Genomic DNA, 11,916 nt, shown 5'->3' on the forward strand with positions numbered 1-11,916 from the left:
CTGCCTTTTTCTAACATCTACTTGTCTGAAGTATCCATCATTAATGTTTTGTATAAGTCAGTAAAAATGAGTTTTTATTTTTTCAAGATGATTAAACATAACAAGTGAGATTCTGTTCTAGTTTCTTAGCATTTTTTTAGGTATATAGGTGACTAGTACTTTGCGAAGCTGAATGTTGTATTTTAGCCCAGCCTTTGGTCAACTACTTGTTTAAACTGAATTTCAGCCTGGCCTTCTAGGCCTCTCTTACGTAAATCAGACATTTGCATCTCTGTGAAGGATGTAACTCAAAGTCTCAGGTAATTTTAATACAGACAGTATGGGATTTCTGTGGCATAGTCAGGATGTATTTACTCTTAAGAACAAGTAAAACAAGAGAATTTGTCTTTTTCACATTAACAAAAAAAATAACAGTAATGTATTTTATTTCACCAGATACAAAACCAAAAAAGGCAAAAAACTCTGAGCCTAAAAGTAATCTGGATGTCATTGAAAAAAAATGAAGTAAGATGTGCATACTCTTTCTAAATTTTACAATAGACATTGAAGGAAAATGAAACCTAATATGTCTATTAGTACAAATGGAATAACAAGCACAGACCTTTTCTGGTCCTGTCTTGCTACTTCGACAGACAACTGTCCTGCAGCATGGTGGCACAAGGGTGGTGGTACTGGTGATCTGAGTCTGGCTGTGGAGAAGCAACTTTCTTTGCTTTTGTTTGTACCTGAACACAACAACCAACTGCTCTTCGCTGGGTAGCAACACAGTCTAATGTAAATAGTAGAGCTGCTATTGGAGCTTACAGAAGGAGGAACTAGTGCCAGTGTTTTTAAATCTGTTGCTGTTTCACCCATCTACTGATGTTGGAACTTAAAACAATTTACTAAGTTGAGAAGAAACATACAGAAACTTAGGACATGACCTCTGTTTTGTTGGCAATTACTTACCATGTGTCAGTGGGAACCTTTAAGGTGAAACAGCTTTATATTTTTTCTCCTGGCGATTCACCAGTTGTTTAAAGTAGTTATATTATTACATACAGTATGAGGTATTGCTTTATCAAATATGACATGGTCTTCTGTCAGCTGTTCTAACAGTGGATGATAAAGGAGAATTGTCATCTCAGTTTATTACACAGGACATGGTTTTTTATGGCTGATGCTTGTCCAAGTAAATCCTTATTAAGTTCTTGTGCTTCACATCATATTGTTTCAAATACTGACACACAACATTTGGACAGCATTGTTATGCTAACTGTCTTGCTGTTAAGTGCATCTCAACTCTTTGGTAGTGTGGAGGATATGCTGTTGCTGTAACATGGGATTACCTTGTTAAGAGATTGCCTTGTGACAGGCGCTAGAAAAGAAGGATGAGGGGAAAAAAAAACCAAAACTGAAGATGAGGAAGACAAAAGATAAAGAAAGTGAAGATGATGAAGAAGCAGAAGAACCAGACAAATATGATGAAGAAGAGCATGAAGAGGTGTAATGTTCGTTTTCCTATTTATACAGAGTCAGATCTCAGTCATTGATAGTGTGTTGGCTGGCAAATGTCCCAAGCTCCCAATAAGGCAGAGTTGTTTTGGGAGAAATTATTACATTAATTATCTTTGTTGCACTACATTGTATTATAAATTTAAGCAACTGTTCTAGACCTATTACTCACAAAGAGCTCTGATATAAAGATCTTGTATATAAGAATGTGTTGACACAATCAATACACACAATTACTCCTTTTTATCACGAAAACAGTGATGCCTGTTGTTTCATATGTATCAGGACTTTACATTACAGTATTTTCCTTTTTCTTTCCCAATAATCAATTACTGTTTTAAAGTGTGGATGCTCAAGTGCAGTTTAAATAACTTTTCTTCTATAAATTGTCTTCTCAAAACATATAGTGATTTTTTTCCCCATTGCTTTAGGAAAATGACTACGTTTCTTCCCATTTTGAAGATGGAGATGGTTTTGGTGTCATCAGTGATGACAATATGGTTGAAGCAACATAGTAGCTGTTGTTTCTAAGTATTAAACTGCTCAAGCCTTATACTACATGAAGCAGAATTATGGAGATAGGCTGAGTATAAATAGACTTAATGTTTTAGCTCTGTTGGTTTTAAGCAGACTCTCCAAAAACACACTGGAGTTTAATTGTACTATTCTGTAAAAGAGGCTAGGGAATCCTTTGTTTTGTTCTTTTGCTAAGTGCTTTGCAGACATGCCCTTTTTAAGGTCCTCTGGAATGCCTATGGATAGAATAGAGTATGCCATTGTGTTTCCTCTGCACAGAAAAAAAAAGTATGCATTTTTCTTGAAATTGTCTAAGCATTTGCACTAGTCAATTCTATGCCTCAACAGTAAAATGTTAAAACAAATAATGAAATTCTTGATGACCACTATAAAAAAAGACACAGAGCTTTTATGGACATAAGCTGCTTGTTGGTAGCTGACTCCTTTGAAGAATTTGAAGTAACTTCTGAGTTCAGGTAACTGAAAATAACTGACAGCTGTGCATTTCAACATAAACTGACTTGGAAGGACCAATGCATGATGTCCTAATTAGAAAAATAAGAGAATGCCAAGAAAAAGCCAAAGCTTAATGTTTGGAAGCATCCTTTTAGTTGAAAACCAACAGCTGTTGTATTGAAAACTTATTACTGAAATTAGATGCTTGAAGAATGCTGTGACAGCACATTCTCTATATCTTACTGTCTTTTGATAGTAAAAAATAATATTTTTTATTGTTAGTACATTACTGTTGATTGAGGGTTTTGGGCTTTTTATGTTGCTTGGTTTAGAAGTGTTATTTTCTTTTTTAAAAAGTGTTTCACCTTACTGATGACTGGGAAACAATTCTGCATTATTCTGTGAACTTCTGATATACAAAACACAGAAGATGTGAATGAGGCAAGGATGCTAAAAATTAAATTTGCTTGCTGTGACTATAACTGCTTCTGCTAGCTGTTCTCCCTGTGCAAGGTGAATGGTGAGACTCCTTACCCCCTACAAAAAAAAAAATGCAAATAGATGGAACCATAAAATTAATGCTAGAAAAGAGTTACTGCATGAGTAACAAAAATTGTTGACAAGTTGAGGCTTGCCTGAACAAGTACAGTATCTTATTCTGTAGCAGACAGTAATTCCTGAGCACTGATTACTTTCTCCATTCATCTAATGGGCAACTGCCTTCCTACTGCACTGTTGAGAAACATTACTCTGGTAAAAATCAGGGTTTTTTGAGTCCTTTAAGAGGTAAACTGTAGTGACCTCTGTCATCCAGAGGGAATTGCAAAGTCTTAGGCTGGACCCTCCAGGATTAGTTTAGCTATGGTAAATAAAGCCATCGATTAGGAACAAGTTCTGCAAAGACACAGATCAGTGCCAGGGCACTTCTGAAAAGCAGTTAGACTGTGCTCTTCCAGAGGTGTAATACTCGCACCTCTGCTTAGAAGCTGATTTTCTGATTGCTTAGAATTTATTGCAAGACCATAATGCCAGTAAAACTTATGACTGTTCTTTAGTCTGCAGCAAACTTCAAATTTGGACATGCATATATTCATATCCTAATTTATAGCACAGAAGAATATTGCTTTCAGTGTCATCTCACCATCTAAGAACTTCACTGATCCCTCCCTTACTTGTTCATACCTATTTCTAAGAACTAAAGTGTTCTCCAAAATTTATGCAGAGAAGTTCAAAGTTTACAAGGCATGAACAGAATAAAGGCTACAATTATGGTATGCTAGATATGAATACTGCCAACAAAGTACTTGCTGGCTAAGGATTTTTATTGTAGACCGTACATAAAAATTGGCCTAAACAAATACAAGTAGTAGACTGCTGTAATAAAACATGCAAAATACATAGAATTAAAAATATATTAGATGCACCTTTTTCACTGCAGTCTAAAATAAAATCTTTATTTTACATATATTACTTACGTTTTTCTAAAAGCAGAGGAGCAGAAGTATTTAAAATAAGACTTGCATCCTCACTCAGAAGTATTTCACATAGTTGTATTTTCAGCCCTTATACAAGTTACAAAGACTATTTGTGAGAACTTATTCCGAAGTATACCAGACTTGAAACATTTAGATTTTTTTATGATCCAGCAGTGCAGTATGCACCTAAGTTTAAAACTGAATGTGTTGCAATTATTCCAAAAGGTGATTTACAACTCAATTATTCCATGTTTGTGGAGGTTTTGGCCCCTTTTTGTTTGCTTTTGGGGTTTCTTTTGTTTATTTGTCTTTGGTTTTGTTTGTTTGTTTACGAAGTTAATTTCTAGAAGACTACCTTCACAGATTTTATCTCGAATAATATTTAAGTTCCTCACAGAGCAGTTATCTGGTTTATTCTAGGCTGTGATAAATTACTGGCTGTATTGTACTTTGGAAAAAAGCTGTAAAGATCCCCACATTCTGCAGAAAGGCAAGCCAGCTGATGGTTGTAGATTACCAGGATCAGGAGTCCTACAGTCTTGAAAAGAGTTCTACTGTATCTTCTGATAAAGTTAACTCTAATTAAAAATGTACTGTATAAAATATGTTACATAATACATATGTAAAAACATACCAGGCTCTTGGTATGGAATATGGTCCCATAAAATAGCTATTCCTTTGTGTTTCTGTGAAGACTGCTTATTTTAAGGTAAATGAAGGCACATCACCCTTAACTCAGTGCCAGTAAGCCAGAGGTCTTTGACACTGTAAAAGCCCAAAGTCTGGGACACACTAGAGGACTCTTCAGCTGTACCACTACAGACTTCTGTACTCATACATCAGCAGGTCAGAGACCTTCCTGACCTAGTCGAACCACAACCACAGTTAATTTCTGTACCAACAGCAATTTAGTAACCATCAGTTCAGGTATGTGCTATATATTAGGCTTATGCTGCATCCTCACAATAGCTAATTTAATGTTCTTTGATGAATCCCTAAGAAGTGGAAGGATAAAGTATTAGAACTGGTGAGTTTCAGCAACAGGATGGGAGAAGGAAAACAATCAAATTATGCAGCAGAAAAAATTATGCATTATATACCAAATTTCATCCCATATAGAAACCATTTGTTTTTTATGTGCCAAAGCTTTCTTGTCTGAGTGAGTCACCTTTTAAAGTTTTAACCATAAGAGCTGTATCGCTTTAGCCACCATAAATTATTTTGTGAAGCATTTTTGCATAAAGAACTGCTACCTCACTGTTTGTCTTACTGGCATATTTGCTTAAAGAAAATAACTACTATTTGAAAGAATCTTTGAAAACAAGTGTTATGCAAACCATCAAGTTCAGGCTGTTTGTAATCCCTTTTCTAGTGTGGAGACTATGAGTAGGCTCACAATCTCCACAGATGCTCCTTTAATCAAAAGGTTCAACAGTAACATAGTTCAGGCACTTAACTTTACACCATTTTCCTTCAAGCTCTGGCCTGCCTCAATTTCAAAATAATACAAGTTAAGCAATTCTTGTTCATACACTTGGCATGCCAGTGAAGACTCTCTGCTCCACTTCTTGGGGAAACAGGTGCTCCAACAATAAATGGGGCCTAAGTCTTCACTCTCAGAATCTCACAAAGCATTTTGGAATACCTCAACAGTTAGAACATGTTCACTTTACCTTTTTGTACTGTATATACTTAGTCAAGACATTAATTAAAAAATTACAATAGTAGTTTAAAGGATGCTGTCTGTTTTTCCACTTATTTTTAAGTCCTGATCAAGTTTGTTATCCTGGGTTTTGGTAATAAATACTGTTTTGAACAGGGCAATGGAATTCTTACTCCACAAGGCAAATATAACCAAAATAATTATAGGCACCATCTCAGTTTTTATTTAAAAGTATTCTGAGTACACAAGTACCTCCTTTCTGTATGAAGAGTCCAGAGGTGTGGGGCTTTATTTATGTTTTTTATGGGGGTTTTTTATTTGTTTTTTATCTTGAAGCATTTTTAGATGGGGAAGAAAAAGAGGGGAAAATCCAAGATTGATCATGAAACTCCAAGAGAAACATTCAAGAGGGGATTGGTTAATAAATACACGAAGATGTAAAGTACAAGTCTGTAGTACAAGTTGTCTATTCTGCTCAAATTTGCTAGCAGGCAATAAATATCATTTGAAGTCTTCTAGGACATTTCAGGAAAAAGTAAAGAGCTTGAGGTTCATGGGCACAAGAGCAGTCTAAGTATGCTCAGTACCCACATGACTGCTATCTGAAGAATCAGTTGGTCCTGAACTGAGACCAACTGGAAGGGGAAAAAGATAAATCTATTAGCAGAAAATAAGGACTACTGGGGCAGTTAAAGCAACGTGCCACACTTAGTACTTCTTTCATTCTACACACAGGTGACCAGATGAGAATGCAGTCCAGTCAGTTTTCAGCAGAATACCAATGTAAAAAATGTAAATTTTCAAGAGGACTCCTAAGTGGACTGTGTTGAGGCACAGAATCACAGAGAAAACAAATTACCCTAGTGCCTTTACTGAAAAGTACTAAAGAATGGGTTGACTATAGGCACAAGATTTTAAGATTCCAGTTTAAGTGTTTGCTACTGCCTCTGTAAAAAAGAACTTCATGCTGGCTATTAATTATGGAATGACTGAGTTTTAAAAGAAATCTTACTCTATAAGGAAGATTAAATTATGAGAACACCACTTAAACTTAGAATTGTAAACCTGATATTAAAATGTCAAGCGTACTATGAATTCTGTAAATCCTTTCAGATGTTTAAATGTTAGCTATCCCCATATGCCCACTTCTGGGCTGTAAAACACAGACTCCTTGTGTGTTAGTTTGAACTACATTTTTTCACCTCATCATTAATTAAGAAACATGCCTATCAAAACAGAAAAAGGTGCAAAGCTTTAGAGATTACTTCATACCTTAATATACACCCCAGTCTTGTAAACTATCTATCTCAGGCATATTCAGATTATGTGATCCCCAGAAATATCCTTGTTGTGGAACACTGCCCATAAAGGCAAGTCACACATCAGTACATTTCTCTGCATTCCAAGTGCATTTTGCATTCTGTGGATTCCCCTTTACCTATGTAATCTACAAACAACAGTTGTCTAGGCTCTTCCACTATTAATGCTGAAGGTCTCCTTGATTATCAACTTTCATAATATTTGTTGGATTTATTCCATTTTCTGTTTCTTTCTGATGTGATACTGCTGTGACAAACAAATGAGAAGATTCCACTGGAAAATGGTGACTGACATCTGCTTTCACTAGAACTTCATAATACAGGAGATAAAAAACTGGAGTTACTATGCCAATAATCAACATTATCACTACTGCTGTCCACCATCCTATACCCCAGTCTGCTCCATAGTAAGGATCCTTGCATTTTTTAGTTTTACCATCAGTTTCAAAACAGATCTGTTGGGCTGCTAAAGCAGAAACAACTTCATTCAGATTCTCTCTCTTTGTATCATTACACTTCACTATTTCTTCTATATCTCGATCGACTTCTTTTAAGAAGTTGCCAGCAGTCTCATTAGCAGAGAATTTATCACAAAGAGATGTTTCCTGTACTTCTGGGGAACACAGAGCAGGCCGAAGAGCTGGTCTTCCTTTTGGAGATATATGGGTTTCAGTCAATACACTGAACTTTTTCACTGGAATTCTGATAGACCTCAGGGCAAAAAAATCTTGATCGTTGATAAGATTGTTAACTCTCTTGATATCTGCAACCTAAAAATGAAAACAACAGCTAAAACATCGTATTCCATTGAACCAAAACTCTCTTAACAGTACTACATCTTTAAGAAATACAAGTCTTTTGTAAGGAAACAAAGATAAGACCTTTGTTTTTGCCCTACCCAAGTCAGCTCTCCTTTACCATATTCTTGTTCAAAATATCATTTTGCTCAAATTAAGTTCAGATTTTAAGATGAAGTCTAGGGCAGGGCCTTTGGTTTTTATTGCCATTAAATTTATGGGGTTTTTTAATTGATACCCATTCATACAGTATGAAGTCAGAAGAGGTCAAAGACCAAATCTGAACAACTTTACAGCAAGAAGGAAATTAATTATCATGCAAAACCCCTCCCGCTTCAGATAAGAGGACTGAAAGTCACTTCACACAGATACATTAAGTTATATGTATGTTCAGCTCTCAACTGGCAACTATCGCTGCAAAATTAATGAGAATTCACCTCACTTTAAGTTTTCAAATTATGTAAATTACTGGTAATTTCTAATTCAGTGAAAAAGTTCTGAGTTAGGAGTTACTACAAAGTATGAGTTTGCAATTCACCTAGCCACTGGCATGATTTTTTGCTGCTTCTGGGGGCTAAGGCAGAAAACAAGTATAACTTTTAAACTACTGTCATCTACCTTACCTAAGTCAGCTCTCCCCTTTTCCTACTCTTGTTCAAAATTAATCTCACTTTGCCTGCAGTAAATTCAGATTTTAAGTCTAATGTGAAACATTCTGCAGGGATTTAAGTGCACTGGGATAATCACTGGCTTCACTTTCAGATGGTAACTCCCTCACTGTAGCAGGCACAGCCACAAACTTCACCATAATGAAGTACTTCCAAATCAGTGCTTTTCTGCAACACCTGCAAAGCACACAGGAATTACGCTCACTTGAAGATACACTGTGTCCAAGTTCACGCAAACCTTTTTAATGTGTAGAAGTCCTTCAGCTACTATGGCAGTGTGTTTGTTAAGTGTATAATGTTCAATAAATTGGGTAAGAATAAAAAGACTGCCAAATGCAGCAATTTATGATTCCACCACAATGCAACTTATACTTTCTGCCTCAAGTCCTGGGATTGCTCTTCACATTCTCTTGGATTTGCAAGAAAGAGCACAATTTAGTTATTCTTCCTTTCTTAGTGAGGTCTGACCTCATAAAGCTGCTCAAAATACCCAGCTACAGTAGGTTCTGAAGCCAAGACTTGGTTATTGAGGCTAAGGTCTGCCATGATTAGTTATGTCAAGACTTTAATACTTCAAGTCACAACAGGAGACCCACAATTCTGTTTCTGCCTGAAGAATTAGATGACAGCATATTCTGTATATACAGATTTTCAACTTGACCTCATGGCACCTGTGCACTTAGCAGTCAGTCCCATCAATACACACAGCTGATTTCCTGTTTAAACTGGAAACATCAACCAAGACCAAAGCCATTGCCTTAACAGTACTGGCAGCCAAAATTAGTGGGTAGGCAGGACATTTACCAGAATAATGTAAGAATTGAGCTTGAAGTAGTGAACACAAAGAAGGGTGCACAGGGGTGGAAAGTTCCCAAAAGTACAGCAAGCTCATGCTTAAAATACTAGGGCAATTTAGCGGAATTCAAAAGAAAAATATGGATTATTTTTCCCCCTATTGTGATGGAATTAGGGCTCCACACAAACCCTTAAGATAGTTCACCCTTGTCCCCCAGCTCAACAGCGAGGATGGCACTAGATGTGCCGACTTGTGACTGGAGAACAGCTGTGAATGTAACACTCTTGAGAAGTGTCACAACCAAAACTACGCACTTGTTTCTCACACTTATATTACTTTTAAGGGGGAAAGCCCACGGAACCGGAACCCTGCGCTGTAACACGAACAATCCTGACGTAATTTTCCACTTCTGAGACACACGGCGTTTGCTACACGCTGCCTCCCGGCGCAGCCGGCCCGGGACCGGCCTCGCGGGCCCCGCACCCGGCCACTTACGGAGCAGCAGAACTGCAGCGCGATCGCGTTCAGCGTGTCCCCTTCCCGGATGTCCTTCGTCAGCAGGACTATATCATCTAGCCTGTCCCTCGACGCGCTCCGCCGGACCTTCTCCCTGCCCCGCGGCCGCAGTTCCGACAGCTCACCCTCCTCCTCGGGCCCCTCGCTCTCCGTGCTCACGAAAGGGTACAAGTGACCGCCGATGAGCGGCTGTGCCACGGCGGACGGCTGCGGGCCGCTGCCTGCGCCTCTGCCGGCCATGCTCCGCGGGTGGCCCTGTGGAACGGACCGCAGGCGTGGCGCCCTCCGCGGGGAGCCCCACGCCGGCCCCTCCTCCTCGCCCCCGCCCAGCTCCCTCCAGGCTCAGCAGCCGCCGGCCACGCCGCCGTGGGGAGGTGAGAGTCGCGCCGTGCCGTGCCGTGCCGTGCCGTGCCCAGCCGGCCCGTTCTGCCCCGGACCGCAGCTTTACTTGCCCCCACTCCACATGGTACCCACCGCGATGGCGGCCGCGCTGCCACGTCCGCAGCGCGGCCCCGCCCAGGCGCCGGCCGCACGCAGCCTCGGGGGCGGGGGTGGCGGGAGGCGGCCCTGGGGCTTAGCCGAGCCTAGCCGGAGCCGGCCCGGCGGGAGAGCGCGTTCTAGCCCCGCCTGGCGCGGGCGCTGTCTCGCTCCGGTCCGCCCTGCTCCGCTGCGGCCCAGAGAGCGCTTCGGCTGAGCCGCTCGGCGTTGGTGGCCGGAGCGCGGGGCCGGCGCCGCCGGGCGAGGAGGCGCTTCATCCTCGTCTTCCTGGAGCCCCCGGCGTGCTCTTGCTGATGCTCTTTCTGGAGAAACGTAGTCTGCTCAGATGCACGAAGTTGCCATGTATTTGAGTTATTAAAAGGGTTCTTCTGAGACTGTTTTTCCCTAGCGTTCGCAGTTCCTTTCCACATTCTCTATCTCCTAGTCCCGCCTGGCTCTTACAGCCTTGCTGCACCTTCAGAAGCTGCCAGGCAGTTTCTTTATAATCCCTTCACATCTGTCCCCTCAGCACTAGTACTGCAAAGGTACAGCAATCTAGCCTTCACTGATAGATCTTTCTCACAAGAGAGGTACAACAAATTTAACCCTGTCGATATTTCAGCTTTCTTTTCCTAGCAGAATAATTTCTGCTGTAGGGGTCTGTCAGCAGCTTTTCGGGTGCTGAGGCAATAGATGGATGTCCTAGATAGATTTAACTTAGTGTGTCTTTTTGCTGGCACAGCCTTAGCAGGAGTAAAATATTAAAAAAACGGATGGCTCTAAGGCTAAATATGTTGTTAAAAATTGTTGAAGGCAAATGAATTTGCAGGTCTGGCTCTTGAAATTAGATTAAATTTGATCTTAAGATACTTTTAAATTAGGGTTTGGGGTTTTTTTTTTTCTTTTGTTTTTGAGCCTTGCTAAACAACCAAAGTGGTTAGAAACATGTTTGATATTAAAAAAAAAAATTTTTAATGTCTTTACTTTAGAAAACCAGATGACTTGAGTCTGAAGACATAAAAATAAGAGCTTACAATTTTGTAGCTCTATGAAGTGTATTCACACGCACAGAAGCTTAATTGAAGCCACATTTCCAGATATTGTAAAACAAGCTGTGAAGGCACATTGTGTTCTTGTATGTCAGCCCATTTTTTTGTGTGTATATTTTACACATTGTATCTACTTTGAAATAGTATTCTGTTGTATATAAGGGATGGATGAGTTAAAATAAAGAGCCCAGTGGATACCTAATGTAGTTATAATTTCCTCATACCAAAGTTTCTTATAAGTCCAGACAGTTTCTAAACCATTTAGTAGCCTAGTTAAGGATATTTTCTTGACACTTGGGCCCCACAAAACATTCTTTGCTGAGTGTTTCAGGTTTAATTAACTGTGAACAGTGTGGTTTCTCCTAGACTGGCGCAATTTCTTCTTTCATAGCATCTTACCAATCAAAGCCTGCTCAGAAATAAGCTTTCTATTTTTATCATGGGTCAGAAGCACAGCTTGTGCTGATTAACACAGCTGCACTGAAGGCTTAGATAGAAGCTGATATCCAACAAAGCTTGGATTGTCAGATTACATGACAAATGTGTGAACATATTTGTAGGAGTCCCAGAATGATTTTATGTCTTTTTGGGGATGCTAAATGCAGGTAGAATGAGCCTTCCACCACTGTATTTTTGGAAAGAGCAGTGTTGAAGATAACAAAATTGAATTAATTTCCCATAAGCCCAAAG

General features: G+C 39.4%; 1 protein-coding gene across 1 annotated transcript; it reads right to left on the reverse strand.

Moving 5' to 3' along the window:
• Positions 1-362: 362 nt before the first annotated feature.
• On the reverse strand, positions 363-10,026 carry LYSMD3 (LysM domain containing 3). The gene is made up of 2 exons (XM_059492616.1): positions 9,680-10,026; positions 363-7,693 (listed from the first exon to the last, which is right to left on the reverse strand). Exons 1-2 carry the CDS (start codon positions 9,938-9,940, stop codon positions 7,085-7,087), a joined length of 870 nt encoding a protein of 289 aa, XP_059348599.1. The 5' UTR covers positions 9,941-10,026; the 3' UTR covers positions 363-7,084.
• Positions 10,027-11,916: the final 1,890 nt, after the last annotated feature.

The sequence above is a fragment of the Ammospiza nelsoni genome, chromosome Z (genome assembly GCF_027579445.1).
Source record: "Ammospiza nelsoni isolate bAmmNel1 chromosome Z, bAmmNel1.pri, whole genome shotgun sequence".
NCBI lineage: Eukaryota > Metazoa > Chordata > Aves > Passeriformes > Passerellidae > Ammospiza > Ammospiza nelsoni.

Excerpts from the sequence above, each read along its gene's own strand:
- LYSMD3 (XM_059492616.1), bottom strand. The coding sequence starts at position 9,940 with ATGGCCGGCAGAGGCGCAGGCAGCGGCCCGCAGCCGTCCGCCGTGGCA. Across the intron at positions 7,694-9,679 it reads CGCTGCAGTTCTGCTGCTCC|GTTGCAGATATCAAGAGAGT; the intron begins GTAAGTGGCCGG and ends TTTCATTTTTAG.